The sequence below is a fragment of the Populus trichocarpa genome, chromosome 17 (genome assembly GCF_000002775.5).
Source record: "Populus trichocarpa isolate Nisqually-1 chromosome 17, P.trichocarpa_v4.1, whole genome shotgun sequence".
Classification (NCBI taxonomy): domain Eukaryota; kingdom Viridiplantae; phylum Streptophyta; class Magnoliopsida; order Malpighiales; family Salicaceae; genus Populus; species Populus trichocarpa.
In genome coordinates this window covers 12,100,606-12,114,944 of record NC_037301.2, presented here as the reverse complement: position 1 = coordinate 12,114,944, position 14,339 = coordinate 12,100,606, and the positions used below count along the sequence as shown (strand labels likewise).

Genomic DNA, 14,339 nt, shown 5'->3' with positions numbered 1-14,339 from the left:
ATAACCACTGGATTCTAGAACTCCAAGTGAGAAGAGATTTTTCTTCAAGTCAGGTACATACCGTACATCTGTTAGTGTCTTGACTACCCCATTATGCATCTTCAGATGGATAGTCCCAATCCCTTTGATCTCACTCACATCATCATTACCCATCAACACACCTCCTCCATCGAACTCCTCGAGTCTCGAGAATAAGTGCTTGTTAGGGCACATGTGATAGGAACATGCAGAATCAAGAACCCATTCACCATAATGGTTTTCTGGTGATGAGACCATGAATGCAGAGTCTTGTTCATCCTCATCTCGTGCAACGTTCACAGTTGGTTCATCTTTTTCCTTGTTGCCCTTGATTGGACAATCTTTCTTCCAGTGCCCTTTTTTGTGACAAAAGGCACACTCATCTTTTGCAAGATATCGTCTGTTTGATGATTCTCCTCTGGATTTTGAGCGAGATCTCCCTCGCCCTCGAAATCTTCTGGGGTTTGTTCTGCCTCTAACTGTCAATGCTTCTGACGTTGACTCCTTGTGAACAATCTGGTCCTTCTTTCAGTACTCATTATTCACCAAAGCATGGGACACATCAATGAATTTAATCTTTTCTTTACCATACAGTAAAGTGGTGACGAGATGTTCATATGTGTCAGGCAGTGAATTTAATAACAGTAGAGCTTTATCTTCATCATCAATTTCCACATCTAAATTCTTCAAATCAGCTATCATTTTATTGAAATCATTCAGATGCTCATTCATAGAAGTACCTTTCTTGTGCTGAAAACGGAAGATCCTTTTCTTCAAGTAGAGACGATTCTCTATACTCTTTTTCATAAACTTGTCCTCCAGTGCTTGCCATAATTCCTTTGCAGAGTTTTGTTCTGAAAAGGCGTACTTCTGATCCTTTACAAGACAAAGTCGGATGGAACTGCAAGCCAACCGATTTATCCTTTCCCAGCTTTTATCATCCAAATCCTCCGGTTTATCTTCTAAAGTGAAATCCAAATTCATTTGGACAAGCATATCCATGACTTCACATTTCCACATGCCAAAATTACCTTTCCCATCAAACTTCTCCACCTCAAATTTGGTATTCGATACCGGGATGTATTGTGGAGGTATACTAGCATTCCCCGCTGATTTTTCTTCTGGAATATCAGCCATTAGGACGTCTTTGGATTACAAATGAAATCCCGAACTTGTTAAAACACACACTTTTATGCTCAAAAGTGCCAAAACAGTAACTTCGGTATGCTGTTTAACAAAACGGACACCACGGTTGCGTTCGGAATGGTTGAAAATGCTAGGAACCAACTTGACTCGGCCAAAAACGGGTCAAAAAATCACTGAGTTGGCCAAAAAACCAATCTGACCGAGTTGACTCAGGGAAGGAATATTCTGTCTCTGATAAAGAATATTCTGTCACGGGAATATTCTCTTACTGGTAACGGAATATTCTTATTCTGTCAAGAGAATATTCTGTCACTGTCAAATGACATGGCTGATGACGTGTCTGATGACAGGGCGATGTGGACCCTCTGTTGATGACGTGGATGATGACTCAGCGCCTGCGTGTCGGATGACGTGTCTGTCTTCTCAGGCGAGAATTCCGGCACGGTCTGGTTTTTCCGGCAGTTTTCCGACAAAACTTCGGCGAGCTCTACAGGGCTCGTTTCAACTCCGATTTCGATTATCTTTATATCTCCGAACTCGTATCGTCGAGAGGAATCTCCACAGCTGGTCAAAATCAAGATATGAGAACTTTGAAAATTCTGCAACTTTGAACAGAGAGCTGAAAAACGTGTTTTTTCTGTGTTTAAGCTTCCCTAATGCTCTTATACCAATTTGTTGTGCATACTGGACCGAAAGCAAACACAAATAAAACACAAACAAGCAGATTTACGTGGTTCCCCAAAACCGGGTACGTCCACGGAGGCAATATATTGTATATTATTGGAGGAATGATACAAACACTCAACTCAACCCAGTACAATCCCACAAAACCCAGTGTTTCACTCTTACACTCGGTGTTTCTCTCAAATCTACACTCTTTCACTCTCACAGTTGCATTATTTCCTTCTGCACACTTGCACACACTTCACTTGCACTAATTGTCTCCATTTATAGGAGGAAGGAGAGCAGAAAGGAGAGCCTTGAAACATGCCACTAATTGTGGCACTAACCACTAATGATGCTTCCACTAAGTAAAGTGGTGGGGTATTGTTATTATCAATAAAATCTAGACAAATGTCCACAATTTTATTAGATAAAATAACTAACTAAAATATCATTCTAAATATCATGTAAAATCTTAAAAAAACTTTGCATGAATATTGATCATACGAAGAGTTTTTGTTATTTATGCATGATGACATACACGAAGGAGACTATGTAATAGTTAAGTTATTTTTTCAAATTATATTTTTTTTTTATTTTTTAAGGTGGAGAAATCAGATCAAAATGTAGAAATTTGTGGACAGCTATCCCGTCTTTTCTGTCTCCTCGTTGCTGTAATTGTATGGTTAGTTTTAACTGTTAAAAGAATCTCATGTTCATCAGGTGTAAAAACCAGTGTTTTGAATATTGGTTGCGGTATCAACCAGAAAGCAGGATATCTACAATTAAAAAAAATAAGAATATTTTATAAATAATTGTATGAGAAGTATATATGTGTTATTTTGTGTGCCATCGCAGATTATTCAGTTGAAAATTTGCTTAGAAAATAGGCGAACATGGTTTTCATTAGGGTGTTTATTTTCGGTTCGGTTCGGTTTTTATTAAAAAAAATAATCAAACCAAATTTTTTTAAAAAAAAACCGAAACCGAACCAAAACCTATTCAAACCGACCGGTTTCGGTTCGGGTTTTTAGAACAAAAACCGGTTCAAACCGGTTTTGCTAGGTTTTTTCCAGTTTGGCTTGGTTTTTCCGGTTTGGCTCGTTTTTTTCAGTTCGGTTCGGTTTTTGCGGTTCCAGGCTTAAAAAACCGAAACCGAACCGGTCGGTTTTTTCAAAATTTTAATCGGTTTAATCGGTTTTTTTTCACGGTTCGATTTTTTCGGTTATTTTTTTTCCAGTTTTCTCGGTTTAATCAGTTTTTCAATTTTTTTAAACACCCTAAGTTTTCATCAAGCCGTGGACCTAGGCTAGGTTTCCAGCTACATGACATGGGTTTTCCAGCCGCCCAGTCCTGACTCAAGCAGCTGGAAAAACCTCTTAGCTTTTTTTTTTCTCCGTAATACCAGGAGCCCCCAAGTTAATTGCTTTGCCGAGTTTTTCACGTAAAAAACAGCATGTTTTTGTATAAGATTAATGTCTAAAAGAAATTATGCCAAGTAAATTCTTGTTCATGATTTTGTAAACGTATAGTGTTCGGAGTGTGTGCATGCATAATGGAATAAAGAACGCAAAGAAAAAGTTAACGTGCGAGGATTTACCGTTACCTTGTGTGTTTGAAAGTGATAGCTTGTCTTGATTTGACAAGTCTCGTTGTGGGGCTTTCTCTTGGCTAAGATCACGCCACAGCTCGACAACACTATCATTTACTTTTCAAAGCCAGACCAAGCATGCCAGACGAGCTTGCTGGACTTTGTCATTGAATTGACAAGTCTATGTCCAACATGTCAGATCGCATGCACCGTCCCATTTTCAATTATTTTTTTTGAACTGTGAATGTTCTGACGAGAAAACAAATAATTTTTCAAGAATACAAAGTGAATGAATATATAAATTTTTAATAATTATAGATTTATGATACTCGAATGAGTAATTTTTAAAAAATAAATTAAATAACTGATCAGTTCAACCACACATTCAAATTATTTTCAATCATTCTTACATCTTGCAGGATGAAATTTTTTTGGTGTTTTAAATTGTATAAATTATGAAATTAGCAAATTAAACATCAAAAATTGACAGTTTAAATTTTTTTAGTAATATAGTATACTTTTATTTCATTGCACTTTTATATTTATTAAATTTCACTATTTCTAAATGTGACAATGTGAAATTTCAATTATTTTTTGCTCAACCGGTCGATTGATTTAAAAAATAATAAGAAAAATCTCAAAATTATTAAAATTAGAAGGTCTCACCGAGATTTTTGATATCTAAAAATTTAACAGTCCACATAGCAACTAGAAAAAATAGCATCAGAAAAATCCTGTAGAAATTTGAGTTTGATCCAATGATCGAATCAAAAGTTATGATTTTTTTTAACTTTTATTATGGTCTGGTGTTACCAAACCTCCTATTGGATTTAAACTTGTTTCACTAGTCCATAAACTCATCTTTTAGGACATTAATCAACAAATTTTTATTTAGTTATGACATACTCATACCTGACTGCTCAGAATCACCCGTTATTACAAGCCCGACTACATCATTGATATTGAAAAACACATGTATATTTTGAGATTTTAATTAAAGTCTATTTTTAAGTCTACAAGTTGGACAAATGCATGTATATATGACTCATAAAACATATATGGAAAAAAGTTCATAAAATTATTGTTTTTATGTGAAATGATCGACCGATTAATACAAATGGATCCAACCGGCTAACCCATGTATATTTTGAGATTTTAATTAAAGTCTATTTTTAAGTCTACAAGTTGGACAAATGTGTATATGACTCATAAAATATATATGGAAAAAAGTTCATAAAATTATGGTTTTTATGTGAAATGATCGACCGATTAATACAAATGGATCCAACCGGCTAACCCGTTGAGCCAGGTGATTGGACTCTCACCTTGTTAAGTTTCATAAGCACGATAAGATAAAAATTTGCTATTTCACCAAATATTTTTCAAACAATATTTTTCTGTTATTTTTTTAAGTGTTTACCGTGCTAATTAAAAAAAAACTTTTAAATTAAGAGTACGTGAAGAATTTGAGAAAGCACTTTCTCACTATCTAGACTCTTTCTAAAACTCCAGCACTCTTGTCACATAGATCTTTCCATTAATGATATTTTTTCCGAAACTATATAAATTTTTTGAAACCTCTTAATCCATATCTCCTAACTTCCCAGCATTCTGAAACCTAAGCTATTGACACTACCATAAATTAGAATCCATCCTTGTGTCGCTCATCTTCATTTCTGTCATTCTTGAAAATCCATTTGGTATATGATTTACCATGTGCAAGTAGAAAAAAAAAAACAAAAGAGAGTACACTACCGATTAAAATTGATAAATACAAATGAAAATATTCCACCAGTAAATTATAATGATATTTATCAACGAAATGTTTCCCTCGCTATGTCCATCTATATACATCGACAAAAAATTTCAGTCAGTGTATATTGAGGGAATTATAGTGAGAAAAAAATATATGATAAAAAAAAAGAAAATAAAAAATGATGTGTTATTATTACAAAATGTATTACTGACAAAATAAATCCATTAATAATTTTTATCAGTGAATTCGTTCATAATTTTTAAGTTATAACTTAGCAATTGACCCCCTCTCATTTTGTTCTTTTCTTAATTTTTTTTTTGTTTTTGCATTATGATGATCCTAACTTTGTTCCTGTTTTGATCTTCGGAAGCAATAGTGAAAGCTTCAATGAGTTGAATTAAGAAGTAAGATTATTTCTTTCTTCTTTTTTTTTTTTTTTGGGGGGGGGGGGGGCATTATATTTGGATTTTTTGAATTGATTGTGATGTTTTTGTTGAATTATTGAATTGATTTGAACGCTAGTGTTACTTTTAAATGACAAGGGAAATTATCATAATCTATTGAGGTATAGTTTTTTATTTTTTAGTTTCATTTAAATTTAAATAATACTTATCCCCTTCAAATCAAAATAATTGTACTGTCAAAGTTTTTTTATTCTCAATAATTATGATAATTATCAATGAAAATAATTAATTGTAGTCAAATTAATTTTTTATAGAATTCCTTAATAGATTAGTTGTAGTCAATTTAAATTGCAATAATTTAAAACAAAAAATATATATTTATATTGAAAAGTTAGAAGTTATGGAAATGATAGGAAGCATTACCATATAAATATAATGAATAAAAGCAAGAATCTTGTACTAATAGACACATGAAATAAATGACTTAAAGGTTAAATAAAATCAACAGTTGTGGTAATATAATATTGATGTGTATTTTCTGGTAAATAAATTTTGGGTAGTCTCTCATTTAAAGATGGTGTTATCGAATTGATTTATTTTAAATAGGAATATTATTATTTTTCTCAATCCTTTAATTTTTGTAGATGTTTAGGGGAAAGTCAGTAGTGTGTCATACAAACAGGATCACTGCTAATTCTTTTTGTTGGTTTAATATTTTTTTTTTGAGGAATAACTTACTATTTAAAGAGAATATGAAAAATCTTATAAATTAGTAAAATATAAATTTTTCCCTTGAATAACATTTATATATTAATTTAAATTTTTTAAAAAAATTATCTCAATCAAGTTCTTATTTATTTTTCTAGGTTTAAAAGTATAATTTATATATATATATATATATGATATTTTATTCCTTAATTTTATGTGGAAGATTGTTAATTCACGCTTGAATGGAGATGATTATTGTGTCAAGGTTATAGAAATTGACTCCCTTCATTATTCTTCATTATTCAGATGGTGAGTCCATCTCATATACAATGGATACCTTCATGCTATTGCTCAACCAAGAAGACGATGACGAGTCTGATGAGTTAGAGTCTGCACAAGCTGACGTGGCTACAAATTCTAACGTGGATAGGCATAATTATATTGCTGCAGCTCATATGGAAAACTTTGAGAGTTGCTCCATGACTCTCCATTTCACATATACAAATGGCACGACTCTTCTGACTATGCGTTAATCATGGATTGTAGCATTTTTGTTTTTATTATTAATGCGGGTGTTTAGATGAACTTATGTATATTTTAATTAATTTTATTTTATAAATTTTAAAATTAACGACCATATAAATCTCTAATAATTCTAAAAAAATTTAAACTTATAATTATTAAAAAACAAACTCAAAACCTGATCAATTATACTATCTTGATTGCAACATCTTAATTCCATAAATCATGGGATTTTCTATTACGTCCATAAATCATGGGATTTTCTATTACGTTTGTGTCCACCATCAACACAAACTCCCTTGCCTCGGTGGACTCTAAAATGGGTGCTTTTCAGGGATCGGGCTTTAGTCCTATGGACTCTCATAACCAACCAGCGGGCTGTAATGCAAACAACGAGATGGGCTGACAGTTTCTTAATTCCAATATCACTCAAAGAAGTAGATATCGTAAGCAAAGACTACTCTCCAGCATATATAGTAAGCTTACAGGACACGACAGAGGAAGTAGAGGATTCTTCAATGGATTCTGCAACTCGCATTGGAAATAGCAGATGCCAACAAGAACAGCCTGTGACCATTGTAGGTGCACCAACAACGGACGATGAGGTCTGTAATACGATTGCAGCTGGAAGTATTTTGGACATTGGTGGGGGCATTACACTGGAACATTTCACGAAGGAGAATAAAAATCAAATGGCAAGGGAGGCTTCAGATTGGCATGCTATGCAGTAGGCTTTCTTCAGAAGGTAACTCGTGGGATTTGTTTTGTTTCTACAAATAAAGGTTTTCTCTTGGAATGTCTGTGGCTTAGGAATGACCATGAAACATAAGGCTATCTCTAAGGTCCTATACACCCATGATGTTGAAGTTTGTTTTCTGCTTGAAACCAAAATGCCTACTTGTACAAATAGTATGATATATAAAATATGGAATGGGAAGGAAGTTAAATGGTGGACTCTTGATTCAGAGGGTCGTTCAGGTGGGATGCTAGCACTTTGGGACAAGTCTAAATTTAATGCCCACATTGTAGAATATGTCTCTGGATGGATTGCTCTGTATGGAAAACATATGGCTACCAAATCTAATTGTGATGTGGTCGGTGTTTATGCTCATTGCTCAATTCAAGTATGGAGGTGTCTCCGGAGGGATTTGACTATTCTAAAGGCAGCTTTTGATGTTCCATGGTTCATGATTGGAGACTTTAATGAGACTTTAGAAAGAGAAGAGCACAGAAGTAAACTCTTGAATATTGTAGGTCCCAATTCACTCAAAATGTTCTTAGAAACTTGTGATTTACATGAGTTTCCTCTTGTTGGTCAACGCTTCATATGGTTTCGTGGGGGATCAATGAGTCGCATTGTTCGTGCTTTCGCTTCTCCTATTTTTCATATGATGTTTGCTGGTCTGCTATTACAGTATCAGCCTAGGAGACTTTCAGATCATTGTCAATTGCTTCTAGCTAGGGTGTCAAGAGCAAGATACAGGTTGGAAACCATTTCAGTTTTTGGATTGTTGGTTATATCATCCGCAGTTTCTGGCTACTCTGACATCGTTGTGGGAAGTTGCTGACTTCAGTTTCTAGGACATTACATGTTGCTTAAGAGTTGTGGAAAGTTGCTGTCTTCAGTTTCTAGGACATTACATGTTGCTTAAGAAATTAAGCTATCTTGCTAAGCATCTTTGTCTATGGAACCATGAGATTTTTTGTAACCATGAGATTTTTTGTCTGACACTCTATCAGTTATTTTCTTGGTTAAGGAATTGTAAGGCTAATTTTCCTTACACAGATAATGATCTTCATATCAATGTTGAAGACATTCAAACCTGGATAAATAGCAGAAGGCAACAATGAATGTTTGTATGGCCATGTCGCAGGCATTTCTTTTGTTTATCTAGTTCTTATCTTTTTTCATCAGTTGGTATACTCCTTTAGTAATAACTTCATCTTTTCATGGTCTCTGTCATCTAAATGGCTAGTATGTTCTCAATAAACCTGCGATTATTATAAAGATAAACAATACACTATAAATAAGACAAATGCTGACGAAAGGAAAGGCTTTCAAGGACAAGCATTGCACTATAAAGACTAGAAGAGGAAAAAAACACCCTATCCTGAAATAGTTGACTCGACAAAGAAAATTCATCGAGAATTCTAGGTTCCTCTCCGACAAACACTGAGAAACTGCAAATGTTGTCAACTACACAAAATTTTACCACCCTTCCTTCCAAAACCCACCAAATATTGGCAACTACACTGCAAAAGCAAACAGTTTTTAAAAATGTGTTTGATAATGCATTCAACCCGTTTTTTAAAATGATTTTTAATACGTGTTTCCTTAGGAAATGCTCTTCTTATCAGATGGGATCATTGCAGCAGTTGCAGGTACCATTTCAAGATAACCCAAAGATACAACTTGCAAAGGATTCGATTCCCTTGATAGCCTATCATGGTCCACGCCTAAATGATCGAGTGGATCTCTGAAACTCAGATTATATCAGAAACTGTATTCTTCAAATACACAGTTATAGTTAAAGGATGCTCTTTTAAATTAATACATGTTCGTCAATGCTTTTAGATGGACTCCAGGCAAGAAATTGGCAAAAAGGCTGCTTAATTCAGAGTAAGTTCTTCCCACAAAGAATCTAAACACATGGTAGCTTGCCTCTGATGCTTTTTCAAGATATTACATTGCCATTAGCCTTCCACAGCAGAAATATATAGAATGCAGATCAAGCGGAGTCAATATGTAGGGGGAAGATAACACAGGCAAACACTGGGCAGACTAGGACTTTCACTGAACATGCAAGTGACCTGAAAGATTCACATTCACCACTGCCATTAATTTTCTTCACATGGCCGATATCGACATATCCTTCTTATCATTATATCTTAACACTGTTTCTACAGACTTGAATGGACTGATGGTTAAGAAAGTGCTTCTCTTTTAACTTCAAAGCACACGCAAATTGGCAGTAAACTTATTCATCAAATATCCTCCATCACCTTATCTGCTTTTTTTATTCTATATGTTTTAGTCTTTCTTCCTCTCACTTTTGAGCAAATCTCTCAGCGGGAATCCCCAGCCAGATATTAGATCTCTTTATCAGCAATCTGTATGGCTATATGCTGATACAAATGGAGCCTTAATTTGACGAATATGACATAGAATTCGATTTAGTGTTCTGTGCTGTGCTCGTTTCAATAAAATGAAAGCTCTCCAAAGTAGTGACAAAAAGATGCCATACGATCCAGTACATGGTAATCACTAATCCGATCTCACTCGAATAGGTTCACGTCCACTTTCATCACTAAATTGAAAATCAGGAATAATAATTATCCATGTAAAATCTATAAAAATAAGCTCCATGGGGCTGACTAACCAGTTAGGAGAAAAGAATGAACACTACAGGTCAGATCAGAGAATAATTCTAAAGCAACATTACAGCAAACATATAGCAGCGAAGTACAGAATGCTAAAACCAACAATACAGCATAAAATCAAAACACCTAGTTCTTAAACCATGGTGGCTCTAGGTCCCAAAGATACACGTCTAAAAGACCAATCAGGGTTTTGATCAGAATAGCACCAAGTCGAAGCAGTGAGAGTATTTGTCCATTGATACACAATTTGGAGGATTTTGTAAGCTTTCAGGGATCCGGTATTCCTGTATGAGTGTTTTTTTAGAAGGCTAACACTAATTTAAAAAATGAAGGAACCTCAAACAAGTGTTGGTGATTTGTTTAATGCATGAGAACAAACAAATGAAATCTGATTTGAATAAGCATAGAGATTAACTTCGAAGATACTGGCAATAATGAAACCAAGATGAGTGGCAGAATAAGCATAAAGCAAATGAAATTTCAAAGCCATGAAAACGCAAGTCATAATGGAAGAGCAGAACATGAACTCCCGTGTGACACTAGTGGCATGATGGTAAGAGCAGCTCAAAGACACCAAGACAGCTTCCCAAGGTTATTGGAAATTAACCAACATGCAAAAGAGACAACAGAGAAGCTCTTCTTTTTAGTCTGACTAAAAGCTGTTATATTCTGCAAAAGATCAGGTGGTTGTTAAAACCAAGCCACAGTGTCGCAGTTTCTAGAGATTCGAAAGAATTTCATTCGCTCATTGAATGCTTGAATACTATCTGATTGAAGGATGAGAAATGATCGACGATCAATGTCATTGAAAATTTGAAAACTTTTTATCTACAATACTCCTTTTGACAGTTTGATATATGTTTCTATGCCCAATGCTTCCTAATCAATCATCAAAGGAATAACTTATATCAATTGAGATGGAGAACTTATCGATTGCTATTGTCATTGGTTAAAAAAAAGAAAAAAAAAGATATAATATCTTTGGATATCACTGCAACTACCACGCGACCAAACTGGGAAGGATTCTAGCGGTTTAGATTAGCTATCCAGCAAAGGTTCCAAGGTTGTAAATAGTATGCGCCAGCAGCAACGATCATTCAACACATGACTATTTTCAGCTGTACTGCCAAGAGCACATTCCTTTTGTAGAAACACCATTGTAGGTCTTTCTTTTATATTTATTGGGATCATAGATAGTTCTTTGAGATCAATACAACTCGACTTGGAATATTGAGCAATCCACCATCCTTCCAACTAGTCAAATATAGGAAAGAGAAGCTTTTTTATAAAGCAAAAGCGAGGTTACAATTATTTACCACATTCTGACTCTGGCATAACAAACAGAAAGTCATGGGAAAACCAGCTTAAACAGGATAAATGATACGGAAAGCAAAGGCCTACATATAGATACATGTATGAAAATACGTATCTTGTGAACAACGTTAACGTTATCTAAGCTATGACACAGAATAGATAGCACTTAATTCACAAATAAGTTGAACAGTAATGACGAAACATGGAACCCTTTCCTTTTGTCATTGGTGGATGAAAGCCTTGAGATGGGACACCATCTCTTGAACGCGGATTTGGGAGAGATGAGAATTAAGTAGAACTTGAAATGCATGGCCAACTCCTTTGTAAATCATTTTTTCTACCCTCTTACCAGCATTAACCAAAGCAGCACAAAACTCCAAGTTTCTATCCTTAAGTATATCCATCTCAGATATGCATACCATTGTTGCTGGAAATCTTTGATCCCGCAACTTGCTTGCACCGTTTGCTAAAGGGTTGCAGTATGGATGATCACGGGTAGACCCTAAAGGCAGTGATAACAGCCAATACGTGTCAGAAGCCGATAGAGTCAGTGCTGAGTTAGCTGGTTGAGTCATGTTTTTCTCGGACAAAGTTCGTGCCTCTCCTCCAAAGAAAGGTTGGATCAAGATGATGCCCTTGAGACACAAAGGCTTAATTGTCATGCAATCAGGATTGTTACTGGACCCTAGCCTTGTAGCCATATTGTATGCTATGTTTGCTCCAGCACTGTCACCAGCTAAGAACAAGCTAGAGAAATTGCACCGACTTAACCACCAGTTATGCTCAGGAGAACAATTTAGAGTCTGTTGTTTTACCCACATAAGGGTCTTGATGCCGTCTTCGTAAGCAGTAGGGAGACGGTTTTCTGGGGCTAGACGGTAGTTTACGGATACGATGATGCAACCTGCTTTAGAAGCAAGATTGGCCAAGAACTCATGGTAACAAATCCAAGCAGCTGAAGCAACACAAAATCCACCTCCATGGAAGTAAACAAGCAAAGGCAGTATGCCTGAGCGTTTTGTGACGTAAATGCGTGCCCACAAGTTAGTGAACTTATCGATAACAACATCTTTTGCTGTCACATCATCTACTGGCGCCACATTGCAAGGAACATTAGGAACTATAGGAGGCCTTTCGATGCGTCCATCTTTGTAAACTCTGATGAGTCCTTCAATTTCTTCACTGATTACGCCGTGAGAGTTCTTGCTCATTTGAAGATTAACTCTTGGATCAAACGAAATGGCAGCCATATTTTTTCTTATCATGCAGTGGGGTGTAATGGACAATTTGGTATGTTCTGCTATAAATCTGAACTCACTTTATATAGAGAGTGAGAGATTAGGTCAAGGATAAACTTTAAATTGAGAGGGAACCTTCCTTTTCTTTTTATCTGACAAGTAGTCAGGCAGTTGAGCTCATGCTATGACATCACTGAGATTCTCACATCATGTGGAAACTGTTAAAAGATTTATGAACTCGTAATTTTTCGAAATGGCAGTAAATGACTATCACTGTCATCAAGAAACTTTTCTATCTGAATTTGCTGCAATAGTTGATCAACATGCGCCAACACCTGAGGGAAATCTTATCCTCATCCACTTAATATACCTTTTGAAGAAGAGTGAATGGCACAGCTCGAATTACAATTTGACTTTTGTTGTTGGATAGATACATGTGGATACAGTCTGAATTCTTCATTGTAAATAGGGAAGTTAATGGAAATCAACGTGTTCAACTTCAAACATGATTTAGAAGAAAGGAATATGATGGAGTCAAACTTAATGACAGTTAGATTCCTAGTTTATTCTTTGAATTATTCTGACATTTTGCATTTTTCCACATTCTTTGTTGTTGTCATATTGTTATTGCTGCTTGCTTCATACCATAGTCCAGTTACAGAATTACAAATGAGTATGCATATATTTAGAACCACCAGTCTCCGTCATTGGACAAGGTTTATCCACATATAAAAAAAAAAAAATTAAGCAAGCAAATTAGCATGTGCTTGGTACACAAGGAAAGCAAGTGTGTTTGAGAATCCAAGATCATGTATAGCAGGGGATCTGCATACATATCTACTGCTGCAACTAAAGTTCAAAGTTAGAAATCTTGCTATTGATATGCCAAGGCTTTTAATTACTGCACTCTTGAGTTGATTTTGGACGGCGAACTTTATACACCAAATATCCTCCAACATTATTATCTAACTTTTGACTCTCTGATTTCCAAGGTGTCCTCTTCCAACTTCTTTCGCGCAAATCCTTGTGTTGTAATCTTCAGATGGAATTTAGATCTCTTGTATAGCCGACATGGAGATAGGAAGATAATGACACAATAGTTAGTGGTGCACTTGCCATATAGATATGCTGCCCCATTATACAGAGAGATGACTTGACCATAGAAGATAATGACACAGTTTAGGCATTGATTTCATTAGAAACTGAAATCTAGTTTGAGCTCTCTCTGCTCGTTTCAACGGTACAAAATTCTTCCTGTAGTTCAAAAGTGGTACTTGGCAAATGATTCTTTATTCTGCAGATATATCTCCTAAAGGATATGATCATGCTAGCTATTGTTGAGTTGAAATGAGAGCAAAGCGAATCCTTTTCACATCAATATTGCAAGATGAACTTAGTTTCCTATCAAGACAACTTTAGCTATAGACTGTTTAAGCACATTCATTCACCTGTACTAGATATTGCTTGGTAAGAAAAAGAAAAGGATAACAGGAATCTACAGGGAGAAGTATTGAGCATGTGTTAACGAAGCTTCTTGAATTTTTATTCCTTTGCCCGAATCTTGCCTTCTGTTCACCTTTCTAGTATTCGTCAACGAA

General features: G+C 35.3%; 1 protein-coding gene across 1 annotated transcript; it reads right to left on the bottom strand.

Moving 5' to 3' along the window:
- Positions 1–11,523: 11,523 nt before the first annotated feature.
- Positions 11,524–12,772, bottom strand: LOC18107387 (probable carboxylesterase 17). The gene has a single exon (XM_006373379.3). The coding sequence runs from the start codon at positions 12,766–12,768 to the stop codon at positions 11,725–11,727; it is 1,044 nt and encodes a 347-aa protein (XP_006373441.2). The 5' UTR covers positions 12,769–12,772; the 3' UTR covers positions 11,524–11,724.
- Positions 12,773–14,339: the final 1,567 nt, after the last annotated feature.

Bases quoted from the DNA above. Each gene is read 5' to 3' on its own strand.
- LOC18107387 (XM_006373379.3), bottom strand. From the start codon at position 12,768: ATGATAAGAAAAAATATGGCTGCCATTTCGTTTGATCCAAGAGTTAAT.